Here is a 16,132-nt window from a genome sequence, read left to right on the forward strand (position 1 = left end):
ACGAGCTTTTAATTTCCAGTTTTAAACAAATGGCTACGTACATGGGGCTTCTTATACAGCAGCATCCACTTCAATTTTAGGCAGTACACAAATATTCAAGCAGGTAAAATACATTTGTCAAAATAACAGTTTATCCTTAGACCATGCTCATACTGTGCTTTGCATACTCAGGATGAATTCAGAAGTTATTCTGGAAAGATACATATACAAGAAAATGTTTGATTTGGCTGTACAATTCATGTATCCCGATCAAACATATTCTCTACATAGTGAGCTTTCAGGGAATTCAGGATTTGCCTGGTAAAATGCTGCTATAAAACATCAGTCTGCGAGTTATCACGTTTATTTAGCTACCTTTTGATATAATGGTGCAGAGTGGTAAAGCTATAGTACTGCACTCCAAACCCTCTGCTCATGACCTGAGTTTGATCCTGGCAGAAAGCTGGGTTCAGGTAGTTGGCTCAAGGTTGACTCAGCCTTCCGAGGTCTGTCAAATGAGTACCCAGCTTGCTGGGGGGGAATTGTAGATGACTGGGGAAGGCAATGGCAAACCACCCCATAAAGTCTGCTGTGAAAACGTCTGTGATGCAACGTCACCCCAGAGTCGGAAACGACTGGTGTTTACACAGGGGACTACCTTTAACTTTAATATAAAATACACTCTCATCACTACACTGGCTCCTTAAGTTCAAACTTGAACCAAAAAGAAAGGTGGAATATAAATAGTTTAATATCAATAAAATAAACGGACTTTGTTCAGTGGAGTGGTAGGATGGGGTAGGATCCTCCCCTCTATCTCATATGGTGCTTGCACATTCAACATAATATTTATTTGCACACTCAACAGATTAAACAATGTACCGGGATATCAGCTTTTGTAAGAAACAGCCTACTTCCTCCAAAGATGATATTTGGATGCATCTGAGTTAATGTAACTCAACGGTTCTCAGACTTTCCATGTGGGACACATTTCTCAACTTTTGTTCTTGACTTACTTGAACACTAACTTCATGCCACTTTCTACCTCCAACATAAAATGCAAGAATCTCACATCTGTTAACACTGAATAAGTTTATATTTTTACTAAGATTTATAAATATAACAGTATTAACTGAGCAAACTCTATTTCATAGCTGTTTCTCAAATTATGCAGAGATTAAAAAAAAAAGTAGTCCCCTGTGCAAGAACCAGTCATTTCTGACTCTGGTGTGATGTTGCTTTCACAATGTTTTGATGGCAGACTTTTTGTGCGGTGGTTTGCCATTGCCTTCCCCAGTCATCTACACTTTCCCCCCAGCAAAGCTGGGTACTCATTTTACCGACCTCGGAAGGATGGAAGGCTGAGTCAACCTGGAGCTGGCTGCTTGAACCCAGCTTCCACTGGGATCGAACTCAGGTCTTGAGCAGAGCTTAGGACTGCAGTGCAGCAGCTTTACCACTCTGCACCATGGGGCTCTTAAATTATGCAGAGGCAAACCTGTATTTCTCACTGAGCCTCAGAGATCCTCCTTTTCCCTGTGCTGGTTCCTCCTCCTGGCCTCTTGACTCACCTGGGAGAGTCATGACCCACAGTGAAAAAACCTCTGGTGTAACTGCATGAAGCACTTACTCATTCTTGCGAAATACTTCAGAGTTCAAAAGCTTGTAAAAGATCAGTACGGAGCAACAGCGGAAAGCCATCTTTAAGGGTCAAACTAGGCAAGATACTGAGAGATCACAACAGGATTTCCAGCATGGGTTGCTTTCTTTTTGGTAAATAACAATTGCAAGGACTCCCATCTCCAACTAGGGCTATGGCATAAGGGGAGATGGGGATTTAACTCCAACCTCAACCTGCCCCTCCCGCCCAGAATTGCTATTTGAACATATGAAGCTGCCTTATCAGACCCTCGGTCCATCAAAGTCAGTCTTGTCTACTCAGACTGGCAGCGGCACTCCAGGGTCTCAAGCTGAGGTTTTTCATGCCTATTTGCCTGGACCCTTTTTAGTTGGAGATGCCAGGGATTGAACCTGGGACCTTCTGCTGACCAAGCAGATGTTCTACCACTGAGCCACCAGCCCTCCGCTATTTGCACCCCACCGCTCCATGCTACAGCCCCATTTCAGAGATCCCTATGGCAGCTGTTTACCAAGAGAAAAAAATGTCCTGGACATCTGATCACATCTATAATAATAATAATAATAATAATAATAATAATAATAATAATAATATTTTTATATCCCGCCCTCCCCCGCCATAGGCGGGCTCAGGGCGGCTCACAGACATGGAAATTCCATGAATTAGATAAAACAATATAAATAACAATTATTAGATATAGTTAATTACATAATAATTTAAATGAATAAAATAAATAAAAATAGGTGCTATAAAAATACTGTAAGTTGTAATATCCACAAGATGGCTAAATGGCTACACATCAAATTAGCCAGGTTCTGTCTCAAAGGCCAGCTGGAAAAGAAATGTTTTACAAGCCCTGCGGAATTGATTCAGGTCCCTCTGTTTTGATTCCAAGATCCCCCATTTGCTAAGAACACTCATGTAGAAGAATGGATTTGGAAAACACGAACTGGATCATCTCTAGCCCCTAGGCCTGCCCTGAGGCAAGGAATCACATACCAAGCTTGCAGATAAGGCCACAAAACAAACAAACCCACCCAACCTCCAAGCCTATAGGTATATATATATGTATACCTATATATCCCAGAGCACTGAGAGGATCTGGGAGAACAGTCATTCAGAAGGGATATCTTTTCCAGATGGTCATCTACAAGATCGCCACCCAAGGCACCCTCAACAAATATTTTCTTTAAAAGCTCAGAACACAGTTGCATCAAATTGGAGTGCATGAGCAAAGAACGGAATACATAGGTCCCAGGTCACAATGTATTTGAAAGGTTAAAAGTAGGCCACTGAACTGAGCCAGGAAAAAAACCAACAGTCAATGCAATTGATCCAGTATAGGCATAATATGACTGAAGAGCGGGGACGAGAGTGAACAAAAGATATTTAACAGAATTTTCAGCATCCTCACATTACAGTTTCTAGAATCTCTAGAGGGGAAACCACGTCAGTTAAAGCTGCTATTAACACCATTACAAGTTTGTAGCAAAAAAAAAAATCTATCCTCAAAGGCAACCTCTCTCAAAGGTTATTTTTTAAAAAAGCGTAACTTCCAAATCTAAAATAAATATTATTATTTCAAATGAACAACAGTGACTCCACATCACTCTTCACCAAGGATGCATGTCACAACCCATCTCCCATCCATGCCAACCACTAAGTGCACAACCAGGGAATCACATTTTCTTAAATTACTGAGAGTATAATCTTACACAGAGTACATGATCAGTCGTAATTTTCATCAACCGCATAAGACAGACATATATTCAACTATGGCACCTTCTGTTATGAACATAAGAGCACTGATGGATCAGAATAGCTCCCTGCTGCAGCATTCTGTCTCACATGGAGGCTAACCAGTTATTCTAGAGGGGCCAACAATACAACACAGTGGCCAAAGCTTTCCTCTGATGTTGCCTCCTGGTATTTTGTTTCAGGTACTTGATTGTACATTTTTTCTCTTCACACTGTTCTAATTATACAGACTTTATTATTTCTATTTAGCCATAGTTTGTGTCATACTGGTGCTTAAAAAGCAGCAATTCCAAGAAACAAGCTAAAGTTTTCTGTATAAAATATCACTAAAACTAAGTAAATTAAATCCTGAAAGAAGAAATTATCTTCACCTATTTACATGGAGGTCTTAAGACTTTCCCCCTTTGTATCTAATTCCGGATTTTAAAATATATATAAGCAACCAGGACTGGCTTCAGGGTGTCTGGCACCCGTGGTAAGGCCCTGCCCCGCCATCCGCACCCTTCCTTCCTTGGAAGTGAGGGCGGCCAGGCTGAACAATAGCAACTGGGAGGGGGGCACGCTCTGAGGTGCAGGTGCCATGCCACCATGCTCGCTCATGCTTGCAAGGGTGGGCAGGAGGGCCCAAATGGTCACTCCTCCCAGGGCTCCACCCTAGGCAGCCGCCTAGGGCTGCATTATGGACGGGCCAACCCTGGAAGCAATTATCCTGGAAACAACTATTTGTGTTCTCACAACATCATGAAATGTGCAAATTAGTATCTGCAGCACATCCTCATGAATTTCGAGAAAGGAAATATTTGTTACACAGTAAGGACTAAGGAATGTCATCACAAGGATTTTCCACACTTCCAAGTTATCCTCCAGTAGAGTAAGGATCTGAAGTAAATGGATAAGTGTGCCCTTTAGTTGTGCATCAAAAACTGATTACAGGTGACAGAGATCAGAGTTCCTCAAAAGAGAATCTACAACCAAAACTCTTAACCTATATTTGTAGTGTGGTGCAATGGGTAAGAGAGCTAGATAATACCTGGGAGACCCAGGTTTGAATCCTCACTCGTACAATGGAAGGTTGCCAGGTGACTTTGAGTCAATCATACTCTCTGAGCCTAACCTACCTTACAGGGTTGTTGTGAGGATAGACTGGAGGAGAGGATAATGATGTAAGCTGCCTTGGGTTCCCATTAGGGAGAAAGGCAAGATTGAAAACATGAATTACGTAAATATTTTAAAAACATTTCATTAGTAATACTTTTTGTATCTACACACACAAGATGACAATGCATCTGTTTTGGTACAGCTATAAAACAGTGATATAAAACTCCACGGCTTGGGAACTACATGTGGCTTTTTGATACGCCACCTGTGACTCTGAGCACTATTTCTCAATGTGGGGAACACAGACAAGGCCCTTGCCTGGAAGGCTTGCAGCTGGTGGGTTGTTCCCACCCTAAAATGGCTACCACCAGAGGAACAGTTAAGCTGTGAGCTTCATGCCAGGGATGGGAGTAAAATATGGCTCTTTAGGCTGGTTGTAACTGCAAAAGTGGCTCTCCACAAGCCACGGAAACTACCATGAAATATTTTACCTTACACATGCAACATTGGCTTAAGAACACAGTTAACTGGAAAATGCCACACACAAATACTAATTATTAAACAGCTTACTGTGAGGGAGAGAAAATAGAGAGCAGAGATTTGCAGAATGAGCCCCCTGAAAAAGCTAAGCCTGCGTATTCAGGCAGACAGACAACCCACCAGCAGTATTTAGAACAGGTGTATATTACAACCAACCTTTCTTCAGTCCCCTCACTCTTCCCCAGTGTCATTAAACAAAGCAGAGTATCATGCGCATTACACTTCATCGCTCATACTACAAGAAGAGGTTGACATTTGTATGACGTGATTTGTCTTAGAGCATTAGAGCAACTTCCTTTTGTGGCACAGGGCACAGTCATACACACACAAAGCATATCCCAACATATGTTAGAATGACATTTTAAAATCCACCTTGGGAGACAGTCGCTATATGCCCCCCTCCCTGATATCATAGCCAAATTAAAAAATGTGAGCTTGCTCCAATGCACCTGCAGCTTGGCATCCTGAAACATCTATGCAATAGTCTTGCCACAAGCACCAAGTAAGAAAATGAACAGGAGCCAGGGCATGCTCACTCCATCAGGCAAGCTTTCACCTTTTCTCCTTCCTTTTTTGCAAGCCAGTTTCCACATTTCACAGGGAAACTGGGATGTTTTCTATCTTTAAAGACGACAAACTTTTTAAAAAAACTACTGATCACCATCTCAGCTTCCAACAGAACAAGCAAACGTCCTCATTTCAGAATTCATTTATATTCCATCATTAATACCCTAAACATTTCGAAAACGCAGAACAGAAATGACCCCTTCCCCCAGTCTCAGCAGATTCTCTGCCCATGCCTGACATTATTTGGTGTGTGGGGAGGGAGGCATAGTATTTTTCTTCCTACTGCAGCAAAACCACACTCCTCTCATCGGTTCCCAGCTTTGGAAGCTACAGCCAATCAGCAAGCAGCTAGCATTTACAAATATGGAACTCAAGCCTGATAGGAGCTATGCCATTGGCCTAAACAGAACCCCCTCTTGTACGTGCCCTCAAATAACCCTCCCTGCTTGCTCCACAATAGATGCCTCTTGGGGAAAGAATGACACTGAAAATACACCCCATATTGCCCCTTCCTATAAAAGCAAAGTTTTAAAGCCAGCCTTTACTCACCATATCCGCAAAGCTTCTTTGGTGTTCCTTGCCCAGCCAATCGAGGCGTCTTGGGATCAACTGCCGGGAGGAAGGGGGAGGACTGGAGTTAAAACATGTGTATGGGGGGGGGGGGGTGAGGGAATAACTTATAACTACCCCCATTTCCTTCTTCAGTAAAGCTTTCAATGATCCTTAAGGCACATAGCTTCCACCCTCCCCCCAATGCAACTTGCACCCAACCAGAAGATTCTAAGCTCTATCCCCCCCTCCCAAAACCCCCTCAGGAGAAATGAACTTTAAAACAAAAAGGATAACGAGGACCAACTCTTAAACAGTATTTATATATAATGCTGTCTTGAATGGTGATAGCAGGCCATCCTTGTTGGTGGCCTGCATTAAGGGGGAATTCTTCAGCACATACAGGATGTCCGGCTGACTCAATGGAGGTTCCCCATCCTGTCCCTTTAATCAAAACCTCGGAGGGAAGCAAAGGAGGAAATTGCTCTCTCTTTTCAAGTCCTGTACATGTTGGAAGAGCTGCTCCTAATTACACTTGCATCCCACCTTTCCCCCAGGCAATCAAGGCAGCACACAGTTTCTCCCCCCCCCATTTTATCTTCACAACAACCCTGTGAGGTCGACTAGGCCAAGAAACCACAAACAGCTCAAGATTACCCATAGAATTGAATCAAAGAAGCAGGGGCTTGAACCCTAGGCCTAATTCAACACCAGACAACATAATGGCTTTAGGACAAGACCAAAGTAAAATCCAGGGGGTCCAGGAGAAATAATAAAATCCTAATAAACTGGGGGGGGGGGGGGGAGAGATTACAGCAAAGACCCCAGAAGCACCCGACAGCCTAAACAAAACCCCAGCATAAACCAGAGAAGCTCACATCATCAGATGCACCGCCGGCAGCTCCATCCCTAGCAAACCTATACTCAAAGCTGCAAACCCAGAAAAAGGGGCAGCAGGCAACTAGAAGGAGAGCCAAGCCCTCCGACCTCTCGGTCCCTCATTCCCACCTCCTGCCAGCCCCACCACCATCCAGTATTCCCTCTAAGCTGAGATAGCATGAGCTACCTCACACATTTTTAGCCTCCAGCTCACACATTTTTGCCATAGCTCAGGAAGGATGACCCCTCCAGAGCACACTCATTTATGCAGCGGCTCACAACTGTAAGGCCAGCAGCCTGCAAAGTAGAATTCTTGCTCACAAGACTCCAAAGCTTAGAGGGAACATGGTTGGTGACCAGTGTTCTCTCTAAGCGGAGTCAGCGTGAGCTACCTCACACATTTTTAGCCTCCAGCTCACACATTTTTGCCTTCGCTCAGGAAGGATGACCCCAGAGCACACTCATTGATGCAGCAGCCCCCAACTTTAATGCCAGCAGCTCACCAAGTAGGATGTTTGCTCACCAGGCCCTGCAACTTAGAGGGAACATCGCCCCCGACCCCCACCCCAGCATTTACCTGGTGCTCTTCCAGCTCCTCCACCAGCATCTGAGACAGAAGCAAACACAAAAGGCGGTGAGGGGCGACCGGAGGCTCCCCCACCCCAACTCCAACCCGCCTCCCCTTCCCAGCTCAGCCCCTCCAATCCTGTTCGCCCAATGGGGCTTCCTCGCGAGGAAGGAGAGAAGGCAGACCCCGCTCCGGCGAGCCTTCTCCCACCTCCCACCACCACCAAGGCCGGCCCAGCAACAGCCCCTTTGCCAGGCTGGGAGCCTCGCCTCGCCTCGCCTCACCTGGGCGGCTTTCTGACACGGTCCGGACTGCAGGAAGCGGACGATGAGGAAGTAGAGCTCTGGAAGGAGAAAAGGCAGGTTAAAGAGGCAGGGGTCGGGCGAGGGGAAGCGGCGCTGAGGAGAGAGGGAGACCCACCGGCTTCGAGCTGGCTCGGCGCCGCCGCCGCCGCCGCCTCTGGGGCCGCCATCCTCACAGGGCCCCGTCAGGGAGGCGAGCGGGGGAAGCAGAGAAGCACCCCGTCGTCGGGAGAGCGGCGGGTTCCGGGGCAGCCGGTTTTTGGGGGTGGCAGAAGCGGCTTCCCCCTGTTTCCCTCTCCTCTCGCTCTCTCTCTCTCCCTCCCCACACAAGCCGCCCAGAGCAGCCGCCGGCGGCGGCAGGGGGCGCGAAGCGCCGCCCGCCGCCGGGGCTCCGCCACGCTCGCGCGGCGGGCTGCTGCTTCGCCTGATGGACTGCGAAGAAGGGCGCGAGCGGCGCGCGGAGAGAGAGAGGGAGAGCGAGACAGCGGCCGCGAAAGAAGCAGGGGGAGGGGAGGGGGAAGGAAAAAAAGAAACGCGGCGGGGAGGCTCGGCGGAGGCCTCCGGCCGCTTGGGGGCGACGGAGCGAGCGAGAGAGAGAGAGAGAGGCCTGGGCGGCGCGAGGGGGACCGGAGAAGGAAAAGGCGAGGGCGTGAGAGGGAGCCGGTCGTTGTAGCCGTTGCGTTCCAGGCCTCGGCCGGGGAAGGGAAGGGGGGGACACGGAGGTTGGCAGCATTGTGAGGAGACGGGCCTGGCGCCTCTGGAAGTGCGAAGCAGGCCTCGCCGCCGCCGAGGGAGAGGCCTGCTGGCTTTTTAAGGGGGCAGGGTCTGGGTGCGGGGAGGCCGTGGCGTCGTTTATTGGGGGGTGTAGAAATCTCAGGGGTGAGAGTGTGGCGGGGCCTTTTAGTAAACCGAGACGGAGGCCGAGAGGTGCCGTCGGTCTTTTGAGACAGGCCTTTTGTTTCCGTGAGGAAGGAAGGAAGGAAGTAGTTGGGTTTTTTCCTTTCTTTTTTGAGGGGGGGATGAAGTAGGGTTGCCAAGTCCAATTCAAGAAATATCTGGGGACTTTGGGGGTGGAGCCAGGAGACATTAGGGGTGGAGCCAAGATCAAGGCTGTGACAAGCATAATTGAACTTCAAAGGGAGTTCTGGCCCTCACATTTAAAGGGACAGCACACCTTTTCAATTCCTTCCTTCCATAGGAAATCATGAAGGATAGGGGCACCTTCTTTTGGGGATCATAGAATTGGACCCCCTGGTCCAATCTTTTTGAGACTTGGGGGGTATTTTGGGGAGAGACACTAGATGCTATACTGAAAATTTGGTGCCTCTACCCCAAAAAACAGCCACCCTAGAGCCCCAGATACCCGCAGATCAATTCTCCATGATTTTCTATGGGAATAAATCCCGATAGGGAATAATGGAGCTCCCAGCAGACATTTCCCTCCCCCCCCCCCCCACTTTCTGACGACCCTGGAGCAGGAGGAGGGTCTCCAAACCGGGGGATCCCCTGCCCCCACCTGGGGATTGGCAACCCTAGGATGAAGTAGGACTGTTTGTTTTTTTTAAGCACTTTTAAGACCAGCAAGGTTTTTATTCAGAATGTAAGCTTTCGTATGCATGCATACTTTCAGACGAGGGGATGGGGTGCACTGAGCTGAACTTACATATAGCTGAAAGCAGGAATCGAGTGGCACCTTTTAAGACCAAATTTTTATTCAGAACGTAAGCTTTCGTGTGCTAGAAGCACACTTCATCAGACAATAGGCTGGAATGGCAAACAGTCCTAAATACAGAGAAAGTGGGCAGTGAAATTAGTATACAAAATCATAGAAATGTTTGTTATCAGATTCAGAGAAGCACAGTTTGGGGTCTGGTGGTTTTTAGTTTATGTTAACTGGGCTGCATCAACAAGGGGACAATAAAAGTCAGAATAGCGGATTGATGTCTATGTGAAGTGCCATAAATAAAGAGTCTGTTGTGATGTTAGCTCCGAGTTTAAAATGAGGGCATTAGTTTCTCAAGAGGTTTAATTTAAACATGTAACACACATAGCTGGTTCATCTCCGTTCATGTAAGTTCAGCTCACTGTACCCCATCCCCTCGCCTGAAGAAGTGTGTGTGCATATGAAAGCTTACATTCTGAATAAAAACCTTGTTGGTCTTAAAGGGGCTATTGGATTCTTACTTTGTTCTGCTGCTTCAGAGCAACACGGCTGCCCACCTGGATGACTGTTTTTGTTCTGGGAGTGTGGTCTGGTTTTTATGCGTGAGGTTTCATTTTGATGACTTTTTATGGCAGCCTCTTTGCTTTAGGACAGGGATCCCCAACCCCCGGTACCAGTCTGTGGCCTGTTAGCAACCAGGCCATGGAGCGAGGCAGAGGCACTGCACTGTCTCTTTTGCCCATCCAGGACCCGGGCAGATGAAAGAGCCTCACTCTACAAGGGGAGGCAGCCTTGAAGCGATGCAGAGCAGCCCTGCTACCCCTTCACCTGCCACAGGAACCTTTGCCTATCCCTCATTTAAAGATGCAGAGTGGTAAAGCTGCAGTACTCTGCTCACAACTTGAGTTCAATCCCGGCAGAAGCTGGGTTCAGATAACTGGTTCAAGGTTGACTCAGCCTTAATGTATAGAGTGAACTCACTCTATGCCAAGAAAAATAATTTACCAAGAGATGTTGTCATAAGATACATGACAAAAGAAATGGTGGGAAAGATCATGAATAAAAACTTTGAAAAGACATTGATAGTGGGAGGCAGCAGAGTAAGAATTATGAAGGAGTTGCCAAGGCAAGTGATAAATGATAGAAGAACATATAAAAAACTGACAGAAAAATTACGGGACAATGAAATGAGGTTTAGATGGATAATACCTGAAGGTCTGAGCTTTGAACTTCAGGGGAAAAGAATCACAATTACAAATGCACAGGAACTGTGTAGATTTTATGAAGAACATAAAGAATTTGCACCATGATGGATTACAAATTATTGTCTTGGAATGTAAATAGACTAAATTCACCACAAAAAAAAGAGCAATGTTTCATTGGATTAAGAAGCAAAATTGTAATATAGTTTGTTTACAAGAAGTGCATATTAAACAAAAGGCGTACAGATTTTTATGGAATAAACAATTGGGGTTAGAATTTTTTTTCATTGGCTGAACAGAAGAAAAGGGGAGTGATTTTTTATATTAAACAAGAACTGGAGCCAAAATTAGTGTTTAAAGATAAAGATGGAAGATTTGTAGCAGTAGAAATAATGTTAAATGCAAAAAAAGTTGTTATTGGGACTGTGTGCGCCTAATGGTGCAAAGGATGCTTTTTTAAAAGACATTATACGACAACTTGATGAACTGACTTATGACCAAGTTTTGACAACGGGAGATTTTAATGGAACAATTAAGAACTCATTGGATAGGTTGGGGGGGGGATAATAACAAAGGAGGAAAATTGCCAAAGTCTTTTTTTTAATTGGTCAAACAAGAAAATTTGGAAGATATATGGAGGAGATTTTTTTTTTCAGCAAGACATAAAACTTTTTCCAGAATTGATATGTTGTGGGGCACTAAAGATTTAGGTCTTATAACAAGGAAAATAGAGATTTTACCTAAAATTGGGGCTGACCATAACCCAATAATTCGGAATCTAACAACACTGCCTCAGGGCAGACTAAACTGTAAGGAATTGGAGATTGGCTGTGAGGCTTTTGCGAACTTTTTTGCGGACAAGATCGCGTCGCTCCGCCTTGACCTCCCTGCCACATTGGAGGCAGTTAGTGAAACCGAGGCTCCGGGCCTGTCTTCGGATTATGTTCTGGATGGTTTCAGCCCTCTCAGTTTGGAGGAAGTTGACAGGATCCTCTTATCTGCACGCCCGACAACTTGTAAATTGGACCCGTGCCCCTCCTGGCTCATTAAATCTTGCCAGAGGGAGCTTAGATATCCTGTACGGGATATCATAAATAGATCCCTCGCGGAAGGGCAGTTTCCAACACAGCTTAAAGAAGCGGTGGTTCGCCCCCTCTTAAAAAAAACATCTCTAGATCCGGCCCAATTGGCTCACTATCGGCCGGTTTCGAATTTGCCCTATTTGGGCAAACTTATTGAGAGGGCAGTGGCGATGCAGTTACAGACCTTCCTGGATGACGCTTCCGCCCTTGATCCTCTTCAGTCCGGCTTTCGCCCGGGCCATGGGACGGAGATGGTGCTGGTCGCCTTAGTAGATGACCTGCAACGGCATCTGGATCGGGGCGGCTCGGCGGTACTGATGTTGTTGGACCTATCGGCAGCGTTCGATACGGTCAACCATCAGTTACTTGCCCGCCGCCTCGCCGACGCGGGGATTCAGGGGTTGGCCTTGCAATGGCTTTCCTCTTTCCTTGAAGGTCGGGGACAGAGGGTCGCGATTGGGGATGAGCTGTCCCGGAGGCACTCGCTTGATTGCGGGGTGCCTCAGGGTGCGGTTGTTTCCCCGATGTTATTTAACATCTACATGCGTCCCCTCGCCCAGATTGCCCGAAGGTGCGGGCTGGGTTGTCACCAGTATGCTGATGACACCCAGCTTTATCTGCTTATGGACGGCCGGCCGGTCTCCGCCCCACAAAATCTGGACCGGGCGCTACAGGCTGTGGCTGGGTGGCTCAAACAGAGCGGGCTGAGGCTAAACCCAGCGAAGACAGAGGTCCTTTGCTTGGGCCGTCGTGGCCCAGGGGGGGAAATACCCCTTCCGGTTTTTGACGGTGCGCCGCTGATGGCGGCGCACAGGGTCAAGAGCCTGGGGGTACTTCTGGAGCCTTCCTTAACTATGGAGGCCCAGATAGCAGCCACTGCCAAGTCCGCATTCTTCCATCTTAGGCGGGCTAGACAGCTGGCTCCCTTCCTGGAACGCGACGATCTAGCAACGGTGATCCATGCTACGGTCACCTCGAGGCTGGACTACTGCAATGCCCTCTACATGGGGCTGCCCCTGTGTCGAACCCGGAAATTGCAGCTGGTGCAGAACGCCGCCGCCCGGTTGTTATTGGGGCTCCCAAGGTGGGAGCACATTCAGCCGGGACTTCGGGCGCCGCACTGGCTGCCAATATCCTACCGAGTTCGATACAAGGTGCTGGTTATTACCTTTAAAGCCCTATATGGTCTAGGACCTGCCTACCTGAGGGACCGTCTCTCCCCGCATGTTCCCCAGAGAGCACTGAGATCGGGATCTCAAAATCTTTTGGTTGTCCCCGGGCCAAAGGAGGCCCGCTTGAAGATCACAAGAGACCGGGCCTTCTCTGTAATGGCTCCATTTTGGTGGAACCAGCTGCCGGAGGAGGTAAGGGCCCTGCGGGATCTCACCCAATTCCGCAGGGCCTGTAAGACAGTCCTCTTCCGGCTGGCCCACAACTAACGGCCCTGTATACCGACTACTGAATGCTGTATATTGTATACTGAATTTTTATCTGAAACTGAATAGAGTGTAGCTCCACGACTGCTGGCTGTTTTAATGATGTATAGTTATAACAAATGTTTGATTTTAATTATATATTGTGAAATGTTAATTTAAAGTGTAATTTTATACTTTTATGTTAGTTTTATATATGTTGTAAGCCGCCCTGAGCCACTCGGTGGGAAGGGCGGGATATAAATCCCAGATAAATAAATAAAGATAAATAAAAAAAAATAATGTGGATTACAACATTGTCTAAGAAGTTGAGAAGATGAAGATTGAATGAAGATTTGCTACAGAATAAAGAAATAGTGACATACCTAGAAAATGAAACTAAAGTTTTCTTTCAAATGAATGACAAAGAGGATATAGAATTTCAGACGGTCTGGGATGCCTATAAAGCAGTAATGAGAGGAATATTGATTACTCTGAATAATAAAAATAAAAGAGCAAAAGAAAAACAGTTGTTGGACATTCAAAATAAAATAAAGAAAAAAGAAGGGGAACTGAGGAAAAGGCCAGGAACAAAGAAAATTATAAGGGAAATTACAATATTACAAACGCAAATGAGACATTTGTTAAATAAAGAATTGGAATGGAATTTGAAAAGACTGCAGCAGAAATCTTTTGAGGGAGCAAATAAACCTGGAAAGTATTTGACTTGGCAACTGAAGAAAAAGAGAGAAAATAAAATTATTAATAAAATTGTGGTAGATGGAAGAGAGATGGTTACCCAAGAGGGAATAAAAAGAGAATTTTTAAAGTACTATGCCAAGTTGTTTAAAGGTGTTAAAAAAAAGAAAGAAAAGATGGATGAGTATTTACAAAAGATAAAAATAGAACCCTTAACTGAAAATATGCAGAAAGTTTTGAATGATCCAATTGAAAAAATAGAAATTGAAGCATCAATTAATGCAATGAAAAATGGAAAAGCACCTGGATATACAGCTAAATATTTTAAAACCTTTAAAGATGAGTTAATACCGAAATTGCAGAAGTTGATGAACATGATAAGAATAAAAAGGAAAATACCAAACACATGGAAGGAGGCTGTTATTTTGTTGATACCTAAGGAAGATAGAGATGTCACGAATGTAAAAAATTACAGACCAATTTCGCTATTAAATAATGACTATAAAATATATACAAGAATCTTGGCAGAACGGCTTAAACAACATTTGATAAATTTTATAAAGGAAGATCAAGCGGGGTTCCTTCCCAAAAGGCAAATAAGAGACAATATCAGAACTGTTGTAAATATTGTAAAATATTATGAAAGACATCCAGAAAAGGAAGTAGCATTATTCTTTGTGGATGCAGAGAAAGCATCTGATAATTTAAACCGGGACTTTGTTTGCAGTAATGGAGAAAATGGAGCTGGGAGAAAGCTTTATAAGAATGATAAAAGCAATATACACTGAACAACGTGCAAGGCTATGTATAAATGCAGTTCTTACAGAAGATATGATAATTAGCAAAGGTACAAGACAAGGTTGTCCGCTTTCCCCATTGTTGTTTATAATGACTCTTGAAATATTACTGATGCCGATCCAGGAAGAAAAAGAAATAGAAGGATTAAAAATAAAAGGATTTACTTACAAATATAGAGCATTTGCAGATGATATGTTTATAAATGAAAACCCCATACAAGTAACACCTTTGTTGTTAACCAAAATATAAGAATATGGGGAGTTGGCGGGACTTTGTATTAATAAAGAAAAATCAAAACTTCTATGTAAAAATAAGCAACAAGAATTGCAGAGACTAACGGGCTGTGAAGTCGTCTCCAAAGTAAAATATTTGGGTGTGGAGATAACAGTGAAGAATATTGATCTGTTTAAAAATAATTATGAGAAGCTATGCCGTAAAATGGATGAAGATATGTTAAAATGGAATAAACTTAATTTGTCACTGCTGGGTAGAATAGCTGCAATTAAAATGAATATTCTACCAAGAGTAATGTATTTGTTTAAAACTATTCCCATTGTGAAAGATAGTAAACAATTTGATAAATGGCGAAAAAAAATTTCAGAATTTGTGTGGGCTGGGAAGAAACCAAGGATCAAAATGAAAATTTTGAACGATGCAAAATAGAGAGGTGGATTTCAACTACCTAATTTAAAATTATATCAGGAAGCAGTTTTAGTGTGGATAAAAGAATGGATAACGCTGTTAAACAAAAATACTATTAGTGCTGGAAGGTCACGGAAATAAATTTGGCTGGCACGCATATTTGTATTATACAAAAAAGATGGACGGTTTTTTCTCTCACCATTACATAAGAAATAATTTGCTAAATACATGGATGAAATATAAGAAATATGGAGATAAGACCGTTATGGATAGTGCCAGCTGAAGTAATAAAAATAACGGCTGAGATAGGTGAAGAAAAGTGGTTGTCGTATGATCAATTATTAAAAATACAAAGTGGCAAAATAGAATTGAAAACTGCTGAAGAGTTGAATAATAAATATGATTGGTTCCAAATGCAACAAATAAAGAGCTTGGTGGATAATGATATCAAAATTGAAGAACTAAGAAAAGAACAAACAGAAATGGAAAAAGTTCTGCTTGGAGATAATGAAAAATTAATTTCAAAAATATATAAATTACTTTTAAAATGGTCTACGGAGGATGAAGTAGTGAAATCTCAAATGATTAAATGGGCAATTAATGTAAATAAAGAAATACAGATGGAAACTTGGGAATACTTGTGGAAGAATTCTATGAAGCTTTTGACATGTCATAGTATTAAAGAGAACTGTTTTAAAATTATGTATAGATGATATATGACTCCTAAAAATTGGCAAAGATGAACAATAAGATGC

At 44.3% G+C, this 16,132-nt stretch overlaps 1 protein-coding gene across 1 annotated transcript in view; it reads right to left on the bottom strand.

Moving 5' to 3' along the window:
* The window catches only part of BRWD3 (bromodomain and WD repeat domain containing 3), a 106,067-nt gene that overhangs the window by 83,290 nt on the left and 6,645 nt on the right, over positions 1–16,132 (bottom strand). The window contains 3 exon segments of the mRNA XM_060250179.1: positions 6,131–6,190; positions 7,587–7,616; positions 7,862–8,568. Coding sequence (XP_060106162.1) covers positions 6,131–6,190; positions 7,587–7,616; positions 7,862–8,568 — 797 coding nt within the window.

The sequence above is a fragment of the Heteronotia binoei genome, chromosome 11, assembly GCF_032191835.1.
Source record: "Heteronotia binoei isolate CCM8104 ecotype False Entrance Well chromosome 11, APGP_CSIRO_Hbin_v1, whole genome shotgun sequence".
In the NCBI taxonomy this organism is placed as follows: domain Eukaryota; kingdom Metazoa; phylum Chordata; class Lepidosauria; order Squamata; family Gekkonidae; genus Heteronotia; species Heteronotia binoei.